The 24,594-nt window shown below is 40.7% G+C and overlaps 1 protein-coding gene across 3 annotated transcripts in view; it reads left to right on the top strand.

Annotated features, from left to right (window-relative positions):
• Positions 1 to 24,594, top strand: part of GUF1 (GTP binding elongation factor GUF1) — a 52,957-nt gene that overhangs the window by 18,669 nt on the left and 9,694 nt on the right. For all 3 annotated transcript variants that reach the window (XM_075127951.1, XM_048848429.2, XM_048848428.2), the window contains 6 exons: positions 266 to 469; positions 2,701 to 2,840; positions 11,435 to 11,558; positions 12,176 to 12,308; positions 18,296 to 18,439; positions 19,934 to 20,067. In XM_075127951.1, the coding sequence (XP_074984052.1) occupies positions 266 to 469; positions 2,701 to 2,840; positions 11,435 to 11,558; positions 12,176 to 12,308; positions 18,296 to 18,439; positions 19,934 to 20,067 (879 nt within the window). The remainder of the gene's footprint in view (positions 1 to 265; positions 470 to 2,700; positions 2,841 to 11,434; positions 11,559 to 12,175; positions 12,309 to 18,295; positions 18,440 to 19,933; positions 20,068 to 24,594) is intronic.

The raw sequence follows: 24,594 nt of genomic DNA, 5'->3' as shown, positions 1-24,594 counted from the left end.
AGGTTTACGATCAGAAATAGAAGTGTGGAATGGCTTAAAAATCTTCTCATAATATTCTGTATGCCATAAATAGCCAATCTCCTGTTTCACACAGCTTCAAGATTTTTGTTTGCTGCACTTAGACTAGCATCTATTTTTGTATGAACATTTTGTTTGAATGTTTTGAAATAGATGAATTTACATTTGACTTTCAATGAAAAATAGTGTACAGTTCATGCTCTTATTTAATACATATTAAATGTATTTTGTACATTTTTCTTAATAGACCCAGTGTTAACATTAGTGACCCATTGAAAGCCTTGGTGTTCGACTCCACCTTCGACCACTACAGGGGTGTCATAGCTAACATTGCGCTCTTTGGTGGAGAGGTTCAGAAAGGACATAAGATTGTGTCTGCTCACACAAGGAAGACCTATGAAGTTAATGAAGTAGGAATTCTGACCCCAAATGAACAGCCAACTCATAAATTGTAAGTAAGAAGTTCTTTGGGGGGAAAAAAAATCATAAAGGAGTATTGGAATAATCAGATATAATGTCTTGAATCTCTAGATCATCTGTTCAGTTTTAGCCTTGGACAGCAGTTGAGGCGGGATTGGGGAGGATTTTTGAAAGCACTCAGCATTGTTTCTCACTGTTCCATTTAAAATTAGGCCAATGCTGAGCATTTTGAAAATCCCATTCTGAAATTCTCTGTCTAGGAGCTTCATGGCTTGAGTTGCTATTCTCAGTCCAGTTCAAGTAAGCAAGTGTTCACAACACATAAATGCAAACCATCAACTTCACTGTTGGGACCCTTCTTTGCAGTGTGAACAGAAAAATCAAGGACTGAATGGGTTTGGTGACAGAACTACCCTTTCATCTATAGAGCTGGTCTCCCTACCAGTATGACTTAAGCACACGTTTAGGTTAGGAGCTTACTGCATAGCTGTTGCTCATTGTATACCAGTTCTTCAACTAAAAGACGATTTAAAACTGCCTAAGTGACTTAGGAGTGAAAAATATTGTTGTCTTTCAATGGGAATTATGATCATAAGTCACTTAGGCACTTTTGGAAAAACACCTTCAGCCTCCTGAGTTATCCATCCGGCACCTTTAATGATCAATCAATTCACACATTTTTAGTGTGTAATGGATGATAAAAGCTTTACTTTCAAGGACACACAATCCCTCCCATTTGACTACACAATGCATTGCCATCAAACCAACACGTTTGGCAGTGTGATATCACATTAATATAATAAAAGTGGCAGAACAAAATGAAATGAGCCACCCTCTAAAAATCCTGAAGTCTGATTTGTATTTTAAAACTATATTTATGATTTTAAAAGGTTTTCAGACTACATAACCACTCCTATGTATGGTGAATCACACCCCCTTGAGATAAAATAATGAGAAGAGAATAACGGCTAGTTGGTCTGGGAGCCTCCTGCCTGCTTCTTTAACAATCACTGGCATTTACTTGGAGTTGGAGACTGTCTACTAGGGGAAGAGAGGTGAAGGGGAATGGGCATTTTAGGCATAAAAATAGGTAGAGGTTTTATTTATTTAAGGTAGGGAAACATGATTTCTTTTTAAAGGGTGTCTAGAGCTAAATGGGCAGCCTAACTGCTGATGGTATTTTAATTGTGAAAGCACTCATAACTCTGGTGCTCACACTTGTTATGGAGCAAAAATAAATTGTGCACTGGGTTTTTCAGGGTTTTTTTTTTTTTAAATTTTCTAGTCCTTTTCCACCTAAATTTTCTGGGGGCACTGATCTGATATCTGGGACACAGAAGCTATCAGAGCAGTGCTTGAATAGCATGCTGAACATGTAGTCTGAGCCTCCAGTTGACCCATAGAAGCTGTCTTGGGTAAGAGTGGAAGTTGGGGGCATCATCTTATAACTGCTGCAGGGACACTCATTGAAGTTCTGTGCATAAGTGCAATGCAGAACAGCATGGAGAGGGGGTGTGTGGTCAAAGCAAGTGAGGCAGGAAGCTGTTCATCTACCCAAACAGGGAAGGCCTTTAGTTTGTCTCCAGATGCAACTGCTGTTGGAAACTAGTTCATCTTCCCGGCAGCGTGAGAGAAAGCACGTTGCCATAGTCAAAGAGTGGAGGTAATTTCTGACACCATTTGCAGATGAATGCTGATTAAAGGCCCTTCTCAGAGGTTTTCAGTGACGCTGGGGAAGGCTGAACTACCTGCTTTGCTAACTGCACAACTCTACATTTAACCATCTCCCTTGGATTCCCATACCACCAGCAGCATACGATGGTGATCCACCTGCTTCCACAACCCAGGTAGTTACTGGGGTTTGAGGGCAAACAGAAGGGTGACATTGCTCCTTGCCCAAGCAGTCCTTTCCTAGTATCTGAAACTGGCTTTGGTAGTGTGTGGGTATTGCTTACTTCTGTGTCCTACATGTCAGAAAAGTACCTCCCATCCCCTGCCTTCAAACAGGAAACCAGGTAGGGCTGGAAATCCAAAATCTCAGCCTCACAAAGACATTTAACCTCTAGTAATAATTAGGTCCTAGATCCATTTGTAAAGAGTCTCTAGGGATATGTAAACAAGGGAGGAACAATTCGGGGTTGAGTATGTGCACTTTGGGGGAGAACATGTGCTCGTATACCTGAGGGGGCTAACTGCAGAGGGAAAAACTTGAAATATTGTTAAATACAATAAATATTTCCACATAATGCCAATTTTATTTAGATATGCTGGACAGGTGGGCTATCTGATTGCTGGGATGAAAGAGGTTACGGAAGCCCAAATAGGAGACACGCTGTATTTACATAAGCAGCCAGTGGAGCCTTTGCCAGGCTTTAAATCAGCGAAACCAATGGTCTTTGCAGGTGAGGAGTATACCAATTCAGAAACTGGAAGCAGTTTTATGTTTCCTACAGGAGTAGGAGAGCTACTCAGGCAACGGAAATTTATGAACATGCATCCACATTAAGGGGATGTGAAAACAGCACACTAGCAGAATGTTACTCTAGAATAGGGGTGGCCAACCTGAGCCTGAGAAGGAGCCAGAATTTACCAATGTACATTGCCAAAGAGCCACAGTAATATGTCAGCAGCTCCCCCCCCCCCACTCCTAGCACCTTGCACCCACCAGCAGCAGTCAGCGCCGTACCTCCCGCTGAGCTGTTTCGCGGCGTGCAGGAAGCTCTGGGGGGGAAGGGGAGGGGGCAGGAAGGGGTGGAGTGGGGGCAGGGCCTCTGGCAGAGCCAGGGGTTGAGCAGTGAGCACCCCCTGGCACATTGGAAAGTTGGCTCCTGTAGCTCCAGTCCGGGAGTCGGTGCCTGTACAAGGAGCCGCATATTAACTTCTGAAGAGCCGCATGTGGCTCCAGAGCCACAGGTTGGCCACCCCGTTCTAGGGTGGTATGTGATGCTTATATAACCTTGTAAAATTTTCCTGTCTTTCACTTGGATAGACAAGACTAAGAAAGCTTGCCAGTGGCTTTTAAATAAGATGCTAACACTTATTTTCACTACGGGAGGATCATCTTAGCTCACATAGGCCTTTCATGGCTGAAAATAAACTTGTACATCTTCACGAATCGTGTAACTAATTTGGACTTGTTCCTCCTGATAAGCAATTTCTGCTGTCTATTATGAAGCATTTTCCATGGGAAAAGCCTTATTTTATTATTAGCAGCCCTTGTTTCACACTTTTTTAAAAAAAAAAAAAAATGTGTGACCAAAACTGATTGTCAAAATGATCCTGCAAAACATTTAAGTATGTGCTTAACTTTAAGCATGTGAGTAATGACGCTGACTTTCTGTCACTGCCTGCTCTCGTAAGTTTACAGGAGGCAATATTTCTGTCTACAGAAGATGAGGAAATAATCGTAAGGAAAAGCAGCAGAAGAAAAGAGCCACATTAATTACCTTCTGAACCTATATTGAGAGAATGGGAAAAGTTTATTTACTTCCTCAGATGCCTGATCATATTGGAGGCTATAAAATAAGATCATTATCTTGGGATAATTTGCAATGTGCTTCTGTAGTCCTTTTCTCATTTGCCAAAACATGAAGCTAAAATGTATCTTTATGAAACAACTGTGAATCTAATGTAAAAGTAAAAAACCAAAAACAAACAAAGAACCCTCAGAATTTCAGGGGTAGGGAGTTCACATACAAGTCTTCCTTTCTTTAAAATCTTCTGCTCAATCTTACCTTTGTGACAGTTGCTTTCCTTTGAAGTTGGATAAAAATCTGAGTGTCTTCTATTCTCATCACGGGCCCTTAGGCTTTTGCTAGGCTGCTGCTTGACCATTTGCATCTTTAACTATGTTTGAGGGAAGGAGTGGTTTACCCATCTGAAACACAAAGGAATGGAGCAGGAACAGTTAATTCTGGCATGTCTTAAACTTTTGAGGGTTTAGCGTTGAAACCTTAATAATGTCCTTCTAACATTTTTTAATGGAATAATATATAGAGTCATAGAGTTTAATGCCAAAAGGGATCACAAGATCATCTAGTCCAGCAGTTCTCAGACTTCGTTGCACTGCGACCCCCTTCTGACAACAAAAATTACTTCACGACCCCTGGAGTGGGGACCGAAGCCTGAGCCTGCCCGAGCCCCACTGCCCTGGGTTGGGGGGGGGGGTAAAGCCTGAGCCTCACCATTCTAGGCAGGGTTCAGCCAAAGCTGAAGCTCAAGGGCTTCAGCCCCAGGCAGGGGACCTGCAACCTGAGCCATGCCACATAGGGCTGAAGCTCTCTGGCTTTGGTTTCGGCCCTGGGCAGCGGGGCTCAGGCTTCAGCCCTGGAACCCATCAAGTCTAAGCCAGCACTGGCAACCCCATTTGGGGTCCCGACCCACAGTTTGAGAACTGCTGATCTAGTCTGATCATCTGCATATGATAGACCTCTGCCACCACCACCATTGTCACCCAGGACCCACACACTAAATCCAACAATGGAAATGAGATAAAAATAAATGAGACCCACAGGAAACTAGACTATTAGGTGCCAGAGGCAAGTGAATAGGACAGACCGAGGTGCATCAGTGAGTGAGGCCCCAGCAGTGGCCAGGAAACGATTAAATGAGATATACTGAAATAATCCTGGTAAGTGACCTGCACCCACATGCTTCTGAGGAAGGCAAAAAAAACCCCAAGGTCACTGCCAATCTGACCTGGGGAGGGGGATTCCTTCCCAACCCCACTTATGGTGATCAGTTAGAGCAAGAACCAGCCAGCCAAGCACCTGAGAGAGAAAATGCTTGGTGACACCTCAGAGCCCTGGCCCACCCTGCCAAGTGTCCTGTCTCCAGCTGTGGCCATCCCTGATACTTCAGAGGAAGAAGATAAAAAAAGGCCTCCCAGAATATATGGGCACATGGGAGGCGGGGAGATCACTTCTTGATCCCTGCAAGTGGCCAGCTAAATCCTGAAGCATGAGCTTTCGGAACATAAACTGGAAGTGAGCCCCAGGGCTGCTGTTCTCTGTCCCCCACCATCACAGGCAAACCTGTCATGCAATTGCACTCATAAATGTGTCCCGCTCTCTCAAAACTAAAGTGTTTGCCCCCACAGCTACTACTGGGAGGCTATTCCAGAATCTCACCCTTCTGATGGTTAGAAACCTTCTAATTTCCAGCCTGAATTTGTTCATGGCCATTTTATATCATTTGTTCTTGTGCCAACATTGTCCTTTAGCTTAAATAGCTCTTCACTGTCCATGGTACTTACCCCCTTGATGTATTTATAGAGAACAATCATATACACTTTCACCCTTCTTTTTGTGAGACTGAACAAGCCAAGCTCTTTTAATCTCATCTCATAAAATAGGCCTTCCATTTCTCTATTCATCCAATTAGCTCTTGTCTACACCTGTTCCAGTTTGAATTAATCTTTCTTGAGCATGGGTGACCAGAATTGTACACAGTATTCCAGATGAGGTCTGACCAATGCCTTGTACAATGTCATTAATACTTCTCTATCTCCACTGGAAACGTCTCCCCTAATATGTCCTAGGATTGCATTTACCTTTTTCATGGATGCATCATGTTGGTTGCTCATCCTCTGATTGACTTATGCACCCAGGGGTCTCTCCTTCTCTTTCATTTCCAACTGATGAGCCACCAGCTTGTAGCAAAAAGAAAAGGTTTCAGAGTAACAGCCGTGTTAGTCTGTATTCGCAAAAAGGAGTACTTGTGGCACCTTAGAGACTAACCAATTTATTTGAGCATAAGCTTTCGTGAGCTACAGCTCACTTCAGAAATTCTGATTATTAGACCCCAAGTGCATGACCTTGCATTTTGTACTATTTAATTTCATCCCATTTCTGTCACTCGAGTCTTCAACGTCATTCAGATAATCTTATGTACTAATCTGATCCTCCTCTGTATGATGATGCCTCCAAACTTTGTATCAACAGCAAATTTCAAGAGCACACACCTACTTTTTGTGCCAGGATTATTAACAAAAATATTGAATAAGATTGGTCCCTAGACTGATCCTTGAGGAACGCCACTAGTATCCTCTCTCTAGTCCAATAATTCACCTTTTCACCTATTCAATCTTTTAGATAAGCAAAGTGCAGTAAAAGTTATTTTCTCAAAAGATGAAATTAGGTTATTTCAGCATGATCTACCATTGGTAAACGCTTTACCGTTTACCTGTATGAATTTAATTATTCTTTCGTTCACAATTTGTTCTCAAACCTTGAATACTACTGAGGTCAGTCTAGCAGGTTTGTAATTGCCTGTATCACTTTTTTTCCCCCTTTCTTAAAAATAAGTACAACATTAGCTATTCTCCAGTCATATGGTTCTACCCCTTCGTGAATAGATTTATTTCCTTAAATCCTTGCTACTGGACTCACAATCTCATGTGCCAGTTCTTTCAATATTCTGGGATGGAAGTTATCTGGTCCCCCACCCCTAACCCCTTCCTCCCAACTTGAAGGCATCAAACTCTTTAAGTTTTTCTTCCACCTCAGTTCCACCTCTAATTTCCATTTCTCAGACATTCATTTCCATCAGCCATTGTGCCTTCGTGAACATGTTCCATATTATCCTAATCATTGAAAACCGAGGCAAAGTATTCATTTAGTTTTTGGGCCATACCTAGATTATCTGTAGTCTCCTTCCTAGCCACACTGCATAGCTGCAAACATCATCCTTCCTTTTTCGCTTTTTTATTTATATAACTAAAAACCTCTTCTTTTAATTTCTTTGGCAAGAGCTAATTCAGCTTGACTTTTAGAAATTATCACTTTATTCCTGCGTTTTCTAACCACCATGATGTAACTTTCTTTGCTGGTAATCCCTTTCCCCATTCCTTATAGGCCTCCGCTTACTCTTAATAACCTTTTTGAGGTGGTTATTCATCTAGCTGCAACTGGAGCCTTTCCGTTCAAGTTTTTTCCCCTTCCTTGGGATGCAGATTTCTCAGATAGTTTTTGTATAGTTCATTTGAAGAAATTCCAAGACTTCTCCACATTTAAATCATTGAGCTCTTCAGTCCAGTTGACTTCTTTGGGAAATTAAGGTAATTAGTTAAAATCTGCCCTTTTGAAATCAAAATCCGTAGTTGACAACCTGGTTTTGATTATCCTTCTATTTAATGTATCAATTTGTGATCACCTGATCCAAAGCTAGTTCCTATAACCAGCTCTTCTACTTACTAAAACTAAGTCTAAAATTGCATCACCTCTTGTTGGTCCAGTGACAGTTTGATGAAGAAAATTGTAATCTGTCACATTCAGGAATAACTGGGCCCTAAGAGCATTAGTAGCATTTATGCTCCAATCTTTATCTGGGCCGTTAGTCTCCCAGTATGATACAATTTCCAAAAGAACTTATTGCTGATTGCTATCCATATCCAAGTCTCCTTGGGGGGAGAAAAGACTGTAATAGACCCATAACATTATCCCAACAACACCTCTTTTACAATCCTTCCTCAAAGTGGTTGTGACCCAAATACATACTGTTTTTTTCCATACTATCACTTGTATTTCTTTACAACAGAGGTTCTCAAACTGTGATGTGTGGACCACCAGTGGTCTGCAAGCTCCATTCCGGTGGTCCGCAGATAGTTCCTTCTAAGATGCGTGCCTGGGCGCCCACACATAAGAGAATGAAGGGCCACCCACCTAATTATTGGAGCCGTGCAGGCATGGCTCCACTAATTAGGTGCCTGGCCCCTGGAGAAGACGCACATGTAAGGTGAGGTGGTGGCCTTGTGGGCAATAGGGAGTAGGTGGGAGGGGGAAGTGTGGTGATAAAATTGGGTAGGGGGAATTCGGGATGTGCAGGGCTGCGGCGGCCAGAGAAAGAGGCGACTTTCCCCAGCTCTAAGGCTGCGGCTGCCGGGGAGAGACGGCCCTCCTTGCCAGCCTCAGCTTGGAGGCTGCCACAGTAGTGGACAGAGGGAGAGACACCCCTCCCTTCTTCCCAGCTCAGGGGCTGCCGTGGCGGGGGAGAGTGGGCACTTCGATTGCATTAGAAAGATAAAACCACTAATATTAAAATATGAATTGTGTGCTTCTATTTGAAGAATAAAAAAAGTTTTTTTTTTTTTTTTTATTATTTAAAGCGCTTTACAATAGTTAGCTAACAGTACAAGCAACATTTGGGAAGATCATTAAGTGGTCCGCCGAGACCCTCAGCAATTTTCAAGTGGTCCGCGAAAAAGAAAGTTTGAGAACGACTGCTTTACAGTTTACTGCTTCATTGATGTACAGTTCCAAACATGTTTACCTTTTATTTCTCTCTTCTTAACCACACATACTCTTCAATGCCTGTATTCCAGTCATGAGTGCTATTCCACCATGTGTCTGTAATCCCTATAATTTCTGGTTTGACCTCCTGCAACAGTAGTTCCACTTACTCCATTTTATTGCCCAAACTCCTTGCATTCTTGAATAAGCATTTCAGTTGTTTCCCTGGTACCTCACCTAGTTTTCTAGCTTGTGGTGTTCCATTATCCCTTACTGTGTCTTCATTTAGCTGATTTTCCTGCTTCTATGTATTGATGCCAGGCATAGAGATATTTTCAAATCTCTCCCAACCTTATTCCCCCATCTTATTTAAAGCCATTCTTATCAGTCATGCCAGCCTTAATCCCAGAAGATTAATACCCCAGGTACTCAAGTGGAGTCCATTAGTTGAGAAGAGTCTTGTTTCCCTAAATGCCTCCCAATAGTTGATCATCCCAAATCCTTGTTGCACCAATCCTTGAGCTATTTGTTGATTTTAATTGTCTTGTCATGCATTCTCCCTCCTTCTCTAGGGACCAGAAGTATTCCACTGAAAATCACCCAAGCTTCCTCTTAGCATCTTACTGAGCTGAGCATAGTCATCCTTGATCTATTTCAGTGGGAATCTAGCAGTGTTCTTCATCTTGACTTGCAGTACAACTTGTGGATTTTTGCCCACTCCTCTCAGGATCCTCTTCAGCTCCATATCCACATCTTGGCGCCTGGGACATAGCACACTCTTCTGTTCTCTGGATCTGTTCTGGTTATAGGCCTGTCAATTCTTCTGAGTATAGGTCACATATACCTGATCATATAGACCTGTCTGTTCCTTGTATTAGTATGAATACTTGCATGTTATCCTCCATTTTCCTTAGGCTCGGGTCCATCATCTCTTCCTCTTTTTTCTGCAGGAACTGGTTTCCCTTCTTTTCTTTCTTGCCACCGCATCTTCTGCCTGTTTTTTCTTCTCATTCTCCAGTGCAGCAAAACTGTTACTTAACTCAGTTTCACACTAGGTGGTCTCTTCCTCTGCTTTGTCCTTATGGTTACGTTTTCCCATGGATCTGGCAGTCCTCCCTTTAGCTCCTTTTGTTTGGCAGGTGTCCACAGATCTTTAGTTGCTGTACCACCTTCTCTGTCCTCTTCTGCATTATACCTTCAAATCCCCTTCTAAATTTCATCATCTCCAGCTTCATCTCTAATCCTTGGATCTTCTCTGCCATGAGCTCCGTCAAGTGACGTTTCATACATAAGTAGCTCCCACCAGTTGTACGTCTCCCCAGCTTCTGCATCTAACCATCTTCTTTCCTATCCTATCCTCCATAGGAGCCTCAGTAGCCATCATTGTTTTATCTTCCTATGCACTATTCCTGGTGGTGGGAGGGGGGAGAAAGGGAAGTATCTCATTCCCCAAACTCTGCTGTTAGCTGTTCACTGCTCCAGTGTTTGTTAGTAACTGGCTTTTAAATCTGACTTTTATTGGAAAGCACAGTAAACACTTATGGTCCAGATTGTGCCTAGGCCTTACATGGGCATGTGCAGGTAAATGGAGAAGTAGTAGAGTGGTACTTCCACCATGTTGGCCTGGCAGTGTGCACCAGAGAGGGTGGGCCATGTTGTTTTCACTCCTCTGCACTGTTCCTCAGACCTGTACCAGCACCACTAATACCATTTGAGGAAGACAGCAGGGCTAAGATACCCCCTACATTGAGAACTCCAGGAGGTAATCTGTGTCCAGGAGGGGAGCTTCTTGGAGCAGAGCAATCTACACTGTTCGCAAAACATGGCTGTGCCATAGAAGCACAACAGAGCCTGTAACTAGCACGAATTATGTGAACCATTTGTCACCCCGACAGTTTCACTATTTAAATGTTTTCACTTCTTATGATTTGATGTGGCACATTACTTTCTTGCTTTTTGTGCTGCACATGTATTTGGAAGGAGCATCTTATCGAAAGGCATTAATTCTGTTTGTGTGGTGTAAATTTATATGTGCAGGGCAGGTTACAGCAGGAGTTATATAAAACTACAGATGTTGTTTTATTGCTTGGGAGGCATTTGAATATTAATCCCTTACAATAGGCCAAAAATGTGTGGGTGTATCTTTCAGAACCATTCAGTTTCTCATAGAGCAATCTTATTTGTTGGGTTTGAATTGTAACTATTTTTCATGATCTTTCTATCTCAGGGGTTCTCAAACTGGGGGTCGGGACCCCTTAGGGAGTTGCAAGCTGTCAGCCTCCACCCCAAACCCCGCTTTGCCTCCAGCATTTATAAAGGTGTTAAATAAATTAAAATATGTTTTTTTAATTTATAAGGGGGGGGTCACACTCAGAGGCTTGCTATGTCAAATGGGTCACCTGTACAAAAATTTGAGAACCACTGTTATATTTGAAGTAATCCTGAAACTTTAAAGTTGCAATTGAAATGTATTCACCTCGTCCTGGTGAATTTCTAAGAATGTGACCATTTCTGGACATTCAGTTCTTTTGAACTCTTTCATATGAGATGCATATTTCTATAGGACAGGTGAATTGGAATGGAAGAAAGGTATATCTAATTCACATTTCCCTATTCATTACATTACATATACTTAGGGGTGTAAATTAAAGATAAACTCTGTCAAGATGTAGCTAAATGGCTCGAAAGGATAAACTGGTTCAGCAAAATCAGGTTCTTTATCATGTCAAGTTTGATTGAATGGTGTACAGTGTAATGTGTTTCTACAGGAATGTACCCGGTAGACCAGTCAGAGTATAACAACCTGAAAAGTGCTATAGAAAAACTGACACTAAATGATTCCAGTGTAACTATTCATCGGGATAGCAGCCTTGCCTTAGGAGCTGGATGGAGGTGAGACTTACTACAATTACTACACTTTAATTTTAGGAAGCGTCTTATAATATATGGGGGGGGCTTGTTGATGGTATAGGTCTTTTACTTCTGGGGATTTTAATTCTAATTCATATTAGGCCTAAAGTGAGTGCTTGATCTTATTTCTAGTCCATTTTCGTGTACAGCACACAATTTGTCTTGATTGGCAGTCTTCCTTCAAGAGAAGCCCTGGAGTAGAGCTGGGAGAAATTTCTCAGATTAATAGTTAATTTGCCAAAAAGTTCAGTTTTTGGGGTGGGTGTGTTTGTTTCTGTGTGTCTGTCTCACTAACCACTGGGCTAAGAGTTATAACACAATTGGGCTGAGAGGAGATTTGAATCCACATCTCTGACCTACCTTACCTACCACCCAGGTGAGTGCCCCCGTTTGCTGGCCAAACCAAAAAAACCCACAATTATTTGCTTGGCTCTATCCTGGAATCAAAGGGCATAGATGTCATTGGTCAGGATTAAGGATTGCCTTTACTGTGCTTGACATTGCCATATCATTTAGTTTCCTAGCACTGTATTAATAATGTAAAATAATACCATAGGAATAGAGTGCACATTTTGAATAACAAAGTATTTTTTTTTTAGGTTGGGGTTTCTTGGTCTTCTACATTTGGAAGTTTTTAATCAGCGCTTGGAGCAAGAATACAATGCATCTGTCATTTTGACTGCACCCACTGTTCCATATAAAGCTGTTCTTTCCTCAGCAAAACTGAAAAAGGTATTGTAATTTAGTTACAGGAGCTTGAAATGAACAGCAGCCTAAAACCTTTTCTAAGCTAGTAAAATAAATTGTAGATCAGTATCTTATAGGTGAAGCAGCAGCGTCTTCTCACTTGTTTAGGTTCCTTAGCACTATACATTAGAAAAATTCCTCAGGCTGTGGGTTCAAAAAAAAAAAAAAAGGAACTCTAGTGTCTCTAAAAAGAAAAGGAGTACTTGTGGCACCTTAGAGACTAACCAATTTATTTGAGCATGAGCTTTCGTGAGCTACAGCTCACTTCATCAGAAGTAGCTCACGAAAGCTCATGCTCAAATAAATTGGTTAGTCTCTAAGGTGCCACAAGTACTCCTTTTCTTTTTGCGAATACAGACTAACACGGCTGTTCCTCTGAAATCTAGTGTCTCTGTGGCTTGCAGCACAGCATTGAAATTTGGCAGGGATAGTTCTGGGAAAAAGGAGGCTCTTTTGCTGGCTCCTTGTGCACATGTACAGAATTGGCTGAGGTACGAGCTCTTGAAAATTGCCATTTATGCCCTGCATTTGTCTTGATGTGAAAAACCCTGCATGTTCTATATGTGCCTGGTAGGGCTGTCAAGCGATTAAAAAAATTAATAGCAATTAGTTGTGCTGTTAATAATAGAATACCATTTATTTAAATATTTTGGATGTTTTCTACATTTTCAATTATACTGATTTCAGTTACAACACAGAATACAAAGTGTATAGTGGTCACTTTATATTTATTTTCATTACAAATATTTACACTGTAAAAACAAAAGAAATAGTATTTTTCAATTCGTCTAATACAAGTACTGTAGTGCAATCTCTTTATCATGAATGTTGAATTTACGTGTAAAATTTTAGAGCCTAAAAGTCCACTCAATCCTACTTCATGTTCAGCTAATTGCTAAGACAAACAAGTTTGTTTACATTTGCAGGAGATAATGGTGCCTGCTTCTTGTTTACCATGTCACCTGTTTTGGATCGTTATCGAGCAGAACCTGTCATCAGCATGGACGCAGGTCCTCTGGAATGGTGGTTGAAGCATGAAGGGACATACAAATCTTTAGTACATCTGGCACATAAATACCGTGCAATGCTGGCTACAAACATGCCATACAAACACATTTCTCACTTTCAGGTGACGTAAATAAGAAGCGGGCAGCATTATCTCCTGTAAATGTAAACACACTTGTTTGTCTTAGCGATTGGCTGAACATGAAGGAGGACTGAGTGGACTTGTAGGCTCTAAAGTTTTACACTGTTTTGTTTTTGAATGCAGTTATGTAACAAAAAAAATCTACATTTGTAAGTTAGTTTCACGACAAAGAGATTGCACTACAGTACTTGTATAAGGTGAATTGAAAAATACAATTTCTTTTGTTTATCATTCTTACAGTACAAATATTTGTAATAATAAATACTGTGAGCACTACACTTTGTATTCTGTGTTGTAATTGAGATGAACGAATTTGAAAATGTAGAAAAACATCCAACAATATTTAATAAATTTTCAATTGGTATTCTATTGTTTAACAGTGCGATTAATCACAATTAATTTTTTGAGTTTACTGTGTGAGTTAACTCCGATTAATCGACAACCCTAGTGCCGCGTCATAACTCCATAATTATGTCTGTGGGGGCATGCAAACCTGATTGATGAGGAAGAACCTTCTCCACCTGGAGACATGCTCTTCTGTTAAATTTTGTATTGCAACGGAGAAGCATTCATGTGGAGCTGCTGACAGATAAAAGATTCTCTCCCCTTCACTTTTGCCTCCCCCCCGTCATGTCTGTCCCCTCATCCAGTGTCAACTTCCAACTGAGCTTAACGAAACAAGACAGGTAATACACAGACTTTGTTTGGAAGCAGTTAGGGTTGCTACACACCTCACATGCCAGGTGTACAAACCCACAGAAGCAAGGAAACAAAGTTAAGCCGCCTAACAGTACATACGATCTATCCTTGCACCCACAGGTACATTATCACTATTACAATTACAGACCACACATCAGAACCGTAACTGTTCATCTACGGATGCCAGCCTTCCATGACACCTTTTATCTACCCTTCAGCGTACATCGCTCCTTGCTAAACTTCCTTTTAGCATACCAAACATCCACAATTGCCAGTGTTGGAGAAAACATCTGGAAAAAGGATGTGTGCAGAAGGGTGCAGACAGGGAAAAATTAAGGCTGCAATCTGTGGCATGTGGTATTACACTGTTTGTGGTATTGATAAGTTGTGTGCTTGTGCGTTGAGGGGTAAGCTAGTCATATTACAGTAACTCCTCACTTAAAGTCGTCCCGGTTAACGTTGTTTTGTTGCTGATCAATTAGGGAGCATGCTCATTTAAAGTTGCACAGTGCTCCCTTATAACATGCTTTGTCCACTGCTTGCAGGAAGAGCAGCCCGTTGGAGCTAGCTGGTGGGGGCTTGGAACCAGGGTGGACCGGCAGCCCCACTATCAGCTCCCTGTTCCCCTAAATTCCCTGTGCGGCAGCTGCCCAGCAGGCTATCAATTGCCAGCAGTTCAGCTGTCCCTCCCCCCATTGCCATGTGCCACACATAGAACACTACTGGGGACACTGATAATATAGATTCTGCACCTATTGCTGGTGGGAACCAAAGAGACATGAGCTCACGTCTCGCTTGTTCTACTGACTTGTGCCCTTCAAAACCCTTATTATTGAGCAAGGCCTCCTATCCGTTGAGAGTTTACACAATGGGTTAGAATCTAGGTCTCTGATATGGGGACCCTGGTGTCAGGCTGGCCATTCAGTCACACTGTCTATAAAAAGAAAAGGAGTACTAGTGGCACCTTAGAGACTAACCTAGTACTCCTTTTCCTTTTGCAAATACAGACTAACACGGCTGCTCCTCTGAAAACTGTCTATAAAAATTTTCCAAATCTATCTACTCAGCTAAGCTGTCTATAAAATGGGACTACTGCATATTTAACCCTCTGTTTGAAAAACATAATTTGTGGTCATGTAACTCAAGACCCACATCATAATGCATCTGCACAAGGGGGCAGAATTAATGTTGCGCAGGCAGGCAGCTTTAATTCTGGCACTTCCTAACTTCAGGCTTATGAAGTCCAGCACTCAGAATAACATTATTTTATTTTTATGTAATTAAGTCTACATTGTGCTGCCTGTGGGAGATCCTGTCTCTAAGTAACTTCGGATCTTAGTACTGAGAGACTGATATACAGACCGCAATTTCTCTGTGACAATATTTCCCACATTTTTCTCTCCCAAAAAGCTGTAACAAGATTTGAATTGAACTATGAAAAGACTCTTGTGATGCATCTGTATAATATTTGTTTTGGCAGGAGAGACAGAGCAGAATTATTTTAATTGGAATACAGTCAAGAATAAAATGGCAAACTTTTCAGTTGTTCATGAGTTTAGTGCTGTCTCATGTAAAGTGAAGGACTTCTGCAGCGTGCCACTCGAGCTCATAAATTTCCCATTGATTTTAATTTAAAATTAGTGAATACCTGTTCCATGGGAGCAATTTACTTTTCAGCACATCTCATTATGGGTTCCACAGATAATGTTTCTAGCAATACAATTATGCAAAATATAGAAATTGCATTTTCTCTGAGCTGTAGCCTTTCAGTTACAGTTCAGCACAAACATAGCATGCAAGGGATTCCATCTCTTCTCACTTTCCTGAAAGTGACTAAAATTGGCATTCACTGGAGTTCAAAGACGAAGGAAGAAATACAGTCATGCCATGAAGCAATATCTCATAATTCAGGTGGTTCTGTGCATCCTTTTAGATACACACAACCCCTTGATTAAAAGGTGACTGTTTCAGAAAAGTGATGGTCATAAGGATTAAAAGTTATGTTGGCCTGAAGTCCACAACTTGTAAGACCAATGATAACACTCCTGGAGCGATGGGAGTAGTGACTGATTTCAGGTTCATTGTCTTGCAAACCATTAGGGCTATAAAAATGAATGCTGTACAGTGCTGGACAGCTTGAAAATGTATCAATAATTTCTTAGCTTACTAGGTCAAGATATCTGACTTTAAAATAACATGTTCTGAGTATCATCTTGCCTTTTCCCAGCAACTTCAATTTTCAACTGATTTTGGTGGCTGCTGTCTCAAATTGTTTAAAACCAGAGCCAATTCTTTATATCATCTAAAAGTCTGGAATCCCAGCAGTCAAATAGTGTAAAGCATTAATCTGTAACTCAGCGTTTGAGACTCCTGCCTCTTACTTGTTGCAGAATTTAGTCAATATGTAGTGAATAATGAAAGTGCCCTTTTCCAGTCTGGGGGTTGGATGTTATGCAGTGAATATTGAACAATGAGGATAAAAAATAAATATTGAGCAAATGCTTTATTCACTGGTCACCTTTCAGCCTTAATGATCTTTTAATGTAGTTTTTGTGTGAAATTCTTCTTCATTGGTATTCATAATAATCTTTCTACATAATGTTTGGACGGTGCATGAATTTTCATAGTGAAAACGAGAGGCTTTTAAAACCATCTTTTGCAGAGGTACAGTGCTCTTACATTTCAGCTATTCCTTTAATCTAATATTAATATTATGATAACCATTGACAGTAGACAAGACTGTATGGTATTTAGGAGATTTTAATTACATTGTGTTTTATTCCTATCCTTCTGCATTGATGGTAAATCTGTTTTTCGGTTCAGTATTTAAACATACCAATTTAGATGGCTGACATTTAAAAATATTCCATTCAAGTACTTTTATGTCTTTGACTGAAATGCGATGTCTGGTAGTGCTTTAAAATCATATTTGCCATGAATTTGAGATAATCACATTTCTCACAAGTGTTTCCCCAAACAATTGCAATATACAACAAGGAGTCCGGTGGCACCTTAAAGACTGACAGATTTATTTGGGCATAAGCTTTCATGGGTAAGAAACCACTTCTTCAGATATATGGAAGAAGTTGGTTTTTTATCCACGAAAGCTTATGCCCAAATAAATTTGTGAGTCTTTAAGGTGCCATTGCACTCCTTGTTGTTTTTGTGGATACAGACTAACACGGCTACCCCCTGATAATTGCAATATAATTTATATAATCTCACAGCATGAAATTTTGTGAAGCTTCCCCCCTTTCATGTATTTTAAATGGGAAAAGTCTTCTAGAAATACTGCCATTGACAAAAAGGGTGGGAGCTAGTGATATACTGCGCTTACGAATAAAAAGTCATTTATATATATGGAGGTCAGAGTAGATGATCATGATAGTCCCTTCTGACCTTAAAGTCTTTGAGGCTATGTGTTTTATGTGACAATTTTTCATCCATTGTAACACCCCTGTAGATTTTTTTTACAATTAAAACTAACTCAATTTAATAAATTGAAAAATTGAGCACTGATGATCCTTCTTTACTTTCAGTGTATTTTAAATTAACCAGAATTAAGACTTACATGTAACAAAAAGATACACTTGTCTATGGTAAGCCACCACAACATTCTGAAGAGAGGTTATAGATGCTCTGCAGCAACGCTTTATTCATTCAAAATAAACATTGATTTGTGTTGACAAAGGGCTTGCTTCTGGGAGTTTTGTGTGAGAAATGCTTGCAGAATTGGGATCACAGTCATGATGCCTAGTTTTTAAAAGTAAACACTCTATTTTGGTCCGCTACATTTGGCACAAAAGTAAGGTAGAGGTAAAATTGTGTGTTTTAATCTACTTGATATTGGAGATAGTTACCTGCCTTACTGTACCAGACAATCATTAATACCTGAGGCGGCAAAGGTAGCTTTACATTTTAATGTTGCTGCTTCCTTATACTTAATGAACATCAAAAACTTATGAAACAAGAAATAATAATGTTAGTGTTCTTATTTTCATAAATAAATTTCCAGAAATGTCTTTCCTCTAATCAGTGGTCTGAGAATAAAGTTCACTAGAAGTACTTGTAAAGGGACTCTAGTGGAAGCAAGTTCTTGATTCAGTTGATGTCTTTCCTTTTGTAGGAGCACGGAAAAGAGGAGATTACTGTTATCAACCCTGCTGAGTTTCCTGATAAATCTTCAGTATCAGAATATTTGGAACCAACCGTTTTGGGGACTATCATAACACCTGATGAATATATTGGAAAAATAGTAACTCTCTGTCAGGTTTGTATAGAATTTTAGTTTTGTGATTGCACTCTTAAACCAGATGTGGTATCTAGATACCACAGTGATGGGTACCATAGGAATGTTTAGTAATAATACTCTCTCAATAATATCAAGATTTAAAACTGTCAGGTCTGAATGACATCACTTTTCTGAATTATAAGGTCATCTAGCAAGGTAATATCTTTTATTGGACCAACTTCTGAAGAAGAGCTCTGTGTAGCTCGAAACTTTGTGTCTCTCACCATCAGAAGTTGGTCCAATAAAATATATTACCTCGCCCACTTTGCGTCTCTAATGTCCTGTGACCAACACGGCTACGACACTGCATACAAGATTATCCAGTGAAAGATAGCTACTCAAGCTCAACCCCGGAGAGTCTTTTAAACAATTGATCCAGCTCCCAATTAAAGAGATGGGGTTTTGCTAGTTTGTTTCACCACTAAGGAGGGGAATCACCAATGGGAGATGCTGGCGGTATTAGGTACAGCATATGTAGGAGTAATTTAATTAAATATAATTTCTATCCACAGACCTGAATAACAGCAGTTTCTCTTGCTTAACTTAGGGAGTTTTGCAGTTTCTTGTCTCTCTGACAAGTGTTGCAAATATGATATGCTTTACCTGACTCTGCCATGTACATATGTTGAACAAAGCAGGATGATGGAAATTATAGTCAATGATTCAAATAATCCCATTCTGGTAGAAAACTAACATTGTTTCCATTGATTACATCTGCAGTACACATTTTAAAAGCTTGATTCTTCGCCCAAACACCTTCCCCTGTTGCATGTGCAATATTTTACTCTATTTTTTTTTAAATGTGTACATTAAAAATAAATAAACACTGTTCCTAAAAGTAGTATTTTATATGGTTTTGTATATACAAACTTTGTCACAAAATGTTTTGTAGTATACAAAATTACAGTATACCTAATTCAGGACAGTATATTACTATGTCTGTTACATTAGTGCCGAAAGTATATATGGGATGAAGACATTGTATAGTTAAATAAATAAATATATAAAAATAAGACTATTGAAAGGAGTTGGGCCCTGATCCTACAAGCGCCCCATCATGGCTGGTCTCCTGTGTCTAACAACCTTGACTTTATTGGGGCTGCCTGTAGATGTAAAGCCCACCCACTAAGAACTGCTTGCAAGATTAGGACATTAGGGAGCAGCAGCAGAAGCTCTTAAGATTTTCAGTGATGAGACAAGAGGCATTAGCAAATATATGCATGGGATGGATCTCTAGACCATTAGTGCAAAAATAGCCGCCACTTGAATTATGATGCTGTAATTCTCCATGAATTCTGGGAATCTAAACAAAACTACTTAACAAAAAAAAAAAGTGCTCAAACTGTCTGATGGCTTGTTGCCAGAACCTTTCTGTGTAATAATAGCCCCATATTTGCCCGTTTGTTCTGTATTTGTGTTGTGAGATTTTTCTGCTGAGGAGAGTTCATTCTTTTAAAGTGTCATATTTATTAGACTCGCAGGGCTGTTCAGAAGGACATGGTGTACATTGATGAGCACAGGGTTATGCTGAAATATATCTTCCCGCTGAATGAAATTGTGGTGGATTTTTATGATGCTTTGAAATCACTCTCTTCTGGATATGCTAGGTAATTTTTTTTCTTAAAATACAGTGTAAGAATTTTGAGTAAGTGCTCAACTCATTATTATCATTAAACACCATATTCAGAGAAGCATAGCCATGTGTAATAGCATTTCCTCAAGGAGTTTACAATGTAGATTAAACATAATAGAGAAGGGGATGACAGATGGTGGGGGTGGGGATATGGCAAGGACAAGGGATACAACAGTGAAAGATTGGATAAACTTACTGTTATGTTCATGTTTGACTAAAACAAATACATCTTTGCTCAGACTGCTACCAGAAAGCTTAAAAAAAAAGGGGGGGGGGTGAATGGGGTGGGGAGAAGGTTACCAGTAGATGTTGAATGTTTCACCAAAATAAGATTTTGTGAAATGTAAGAGATCTTGACTTATGTCTATTTATAATATTGTGTGTGTGCGCGCGTGGGCGCGCTATGAATATTTTGCATACTTAGTAAGGGCAGTGTGTAACCATGTTAAAAATAAAACTATTAAAATCTAATGTTATTAATAAAACTCTACTACAGCAGCTTCTTTCATAAAAGCTGTAGAACGTTCCTGTGGAATAGGAAGATATTAAACCCATTTTGCAGATGAGTAAACTGAGGCAAGGCCATACTGTACATCACTGACAGAACTGGGAATAAAACAGAAGAAACCCGACTTGTAGAAGAAGAAACTCCTGACATTCCCTTTTCTTATATATCAGTTCTGCAATAACAATGGCTAAATGACACACATTGTAGAGAGAAACCATGTATAAGGTATAAGTACAGTACCTTCCACCCATTTTGGGTATTGTGATTGTTATTGGGAATGGAATTTCCTATTATCAGTTCTTCATTAAGTTACACTCAGACCTGCAGGCAGAGGTTTGAAAATCCCAGCCTAATAAATCAGGTCATGTTATGAAAATCAGTGGCAGTCAGTTTAGAAATCAGCTAACATAATTTACTGTGATATATAACTATCCCCTTGCCAGCTGTACATTATGCAGTGTCCAGTGCTCTAATGTGAGAACTAGCATTATCTACTTGTCAAAGGGAACCTTGACAATGTACTTTTATTCATTAATTCTTCTTTCCAGTGTGAGAAGGAAACCTTTCAAAATGTTAATTCATTAATACAAGTCTGAAGCCCAGATGAAGGGATATATTCTCAACTTTGTTCTGAGAATTAAGCAAATAATTTTCTGCATATTGAGATGAAATTTTGTTCCTTTAGGTAAAATAATCTTTACATCTGGTAGCTATAAAAATGTGCATATACTTACCAGCAGCCTTTAGGAGTTTAGGTGAAAGGAATATGTTGCGAGATAAATGGGATTTAAGCCAACAAACCTGCGTCTTATTATTGAAACCTGATCTCAGGAGTTTTGGTAGTAAGATGCATTATGCTTTGATACTGGTCTCATGATTTACTTTTTAATATCCACAATTGTGTTAGATATTTTACTGGCATAAGAATAACAGTTCCCTGCCTAAAAAGATTGCAGTTTAATCAACGTTCATATAATTCAATGGGTAGCAAGAGAGAACTCTTTGATTTACAGTGACAGGATTGCAAGATTGGTGGTTCTGCATGTTGTAGTGAAGTTTTTGGTTTTGTCCTTAAATATGTTTTATGAATATAGGTTTGATTGGATGTTGGGGTTTTTTGTGTGTTGTGTGGCTGAACTGGTAGGGAGAAAGAAAACAGGGAAGGGGAGAGGGTGGATAAAAAGAAAAATGAAGGGGGAGGAGAGTCAGAGGGAGGGAGGTGATTAAAAAGGGGTGTGGTGGAGGGTGGAAATGAAGGTGAGAGAGATGGGGAGAAGCATGATGGCTGGGGGTGGGGGTGAGAGAGAGGGAGGTCTGGAAGCAAATTGAGCATTGGAACCTGACAGGAGTAGGCAGAGAGCAACCAATTAGTCAAATGGAGAGCATATAAAAAACAGTTTGGAGTTTGTTTTGAGGTTTAGGATTCTCATTACATCAGAATATATAAAGGCTCTGCTGGAGCCACTTGGAGGGGAAGTTTCAAAGGCTGAGGCTTTAAGGTTGGTCCAAAGAAGCTCCTCACACTGGTGCTCTCATGTTGGCTTGGTGGGAAAGAAGTTTCTTGGATCTGGTATCCCTGAGTGGCTCCTGGAGAATCCAGTGGGGATGGTGGGTCCTGAGGAGAAGGGGGTCCTATAAAGGTAGCCAGCGAGTCAGGCAGTGGCATAGACAGCTGCAGTGGCACAGGAGCCAGCAAACAGAGCTGCAAACAGGGGAGTTTGAGTGGGAGTTCTGTTGGAGGAGAAGGTATTTGACTTAGGTGAGAAGGCTATGACAGGTGCAGAGGCAGCAGTGGTAGTGACCCAAGCAGCGGAAGACACAATGAAGATGCCTGGATGTAGAAGCTGTGGCATGTACATGATCCTGAGGTGGTACCTGAAAAGAGTTTCGTCTGCATGAAGTGCCGCTTGATAGAGCTGATGGAAGAAAAGATCTGAGGATTGGAGATGCAGGTGGAAACTCTGGTTGAGTTTAGAAGAGGGTTCGAGTGGATGATGGAGCAAAGACATTAGCAGGACCCAAGACCTCTGAGGGGAGACCACTGGGTGAGAAAAGTGGACAGTGGAGGCATGTGACTAAGAGAACCAGGCAGAGAAAAAGATGGGCTAGTGAAGTAGAAATGGAGCTCAGGAACAGGTTTGCAGAGTTGGAAAATGAAGGGGCACAGCAGGTGGTCACTGAAGGTGAGAGGGCAAGGAAGAAGAGAAGAGCACCTAGTCCTACAGGAAGAGGGGAAGAGTCAATGGAGATAACACCAAATATGAGCCCCAGGAGGATACGGGATGGGTTGCAGAGGATTGCAAGGGACAATAGGAATCGAGAGGACTTGCAGCGAGAGGGAACGGGATAGACCAGAGAATCGCACCATCACCAGGAAAAGGCAGGTCTACATGATTGGGGACTCCTTACTGAGAAGAATAGACAGGCCTGTAACCAGAGCTGATCCAGAGAAAAGAAGGGTGTGCTGTCTGCCAGGTGTGAAGATACAGGACGTGGACCTGAGGCTGAAGAGGATCCTAATGGGAGAGGGAAAGAATCCACTGATTGTCCTTCATGTGGGAACAAATGATACGGCTAGATTCTCGCTGGAACGTATCAAGGGAGACTATCCCAGACTGGGGAAGATGCTTAAGGAAATTGAGGCTCAGGTGATCTTCAGTGGGATTCTGCCTGTTCCTAGAGAAGGGCAACAAAGGTTTGATGAGATTATGATGATCAATAGATGGCTCACACAGTGGTGCTATAAGGAGGGCTTCAGGATGTATGGCCACTGGGAAGCATTCATGGACAGAGGACTGTTCTCTCGGGATGGACTTCACCTGAGTAGGGAGGGAAATAGACTTCTAGGATGGAGGCTGGCACAACTGATTAAGAGAGCTTTAAACTAGGAATTTGGGGGAGATGGTTGGGAGATGTCCAGATAATCTCCACGCCAGATTTTAGTATTGAGAGGGAAGAAAACGAAGTAAGAAAGGATACAGCCGTGGGTAGGAGAATGGACATTAGGAGGAAGGGTAGTGTAGATACTAGTCTAATAGGTGATACTGGCAGTAGAATGTCTGTGCCTAATTGGGTAAAGAATGTGAGAGAAGCCAAACAGCAAAAATTAAGATGTTTGTACACTAATGCAAGGAGCCTAGGTAACAAAATGGAGGAACTAGAGCTATTGGTGCAGAAAGTGAAACCAGATATTATAGGGATAACAGATACATGGTGGAATAGTAGTCATAACTGGACTACAGGTATTGAAGGGTATGTGCTGTTTAGGAAAGACAGAAATAAAGGCAAAGGTGGTGGAATAGCATTGTATATCAATAATGAGGTAGACTGTAAAGAAATAAGTGATGATGGAATGGATAAGACAGTCTGTCTGGGCAAACACATTGGGGAAGAAAGCTACTAGAGCCTCCCCGGGATAGTGCTTGGGGTATGCTGTAGACCACCGGGATCCGATTTGGATAAGGATAGAGACCTCTTTAATGTTTTCAGTGAAGTAAATACGAATGGGAATTGCGTGATTTCAGTAACGCGTTTGATACAGTTCCACATGGAGAATGATTAATTGGAAAAGTCGGCTAGACGCAGAGCCGGAGTCGCTCTTGAATTTGTCCTCTTACTGACAGTAGGATCCGCCCTTCTAGGTGCATATCCTATTGGATAAATTGGAAAAGATGGAGATCAATATGAAAATTGAAAGGTGGATACAGAACTTGTTAAAGGGGAGACTACAATGGGTCCTACTGAAAGGTGAACTGTCAGGCTGGAAGGAGGTTACTAGTGGAGTTCCTCAGGAATCAGTTTTGGGACCAATCTTATTTAATCTTTTTATTACTGACCTTGGAACAAAAAGTGGGACTGTGCTAATAAAGTTTGTGGATGACACGAAGCTGGGAGGTATTGCCAATACAGAGAAGGACCGGGATATCATACAGGAAGATCTGGATGAGCTTGTAAACTGGAGTAATAGTAATAGGATGAAATTTAATAGTGAGA

The sequence above is a fragment of the Caretta caretta genome, chromosome 4, assembly GCF_965140235.1.
Source record: "Caretta caretta isolate rCarCar2 chromosome 4, rCarCar1.hap1, whole genome shotgun sequence".
Lineage (NCBI taxonomy): Eukaryota > Metazoa > Chordata > Testudines > Cheloniidae > Caretta > Caretta caretta.
The sequence above is the reverse complement of the archived record's forward strand: the minus strand, read 5'-3'. Positions and strand labels throughout refer to the sequence as shown.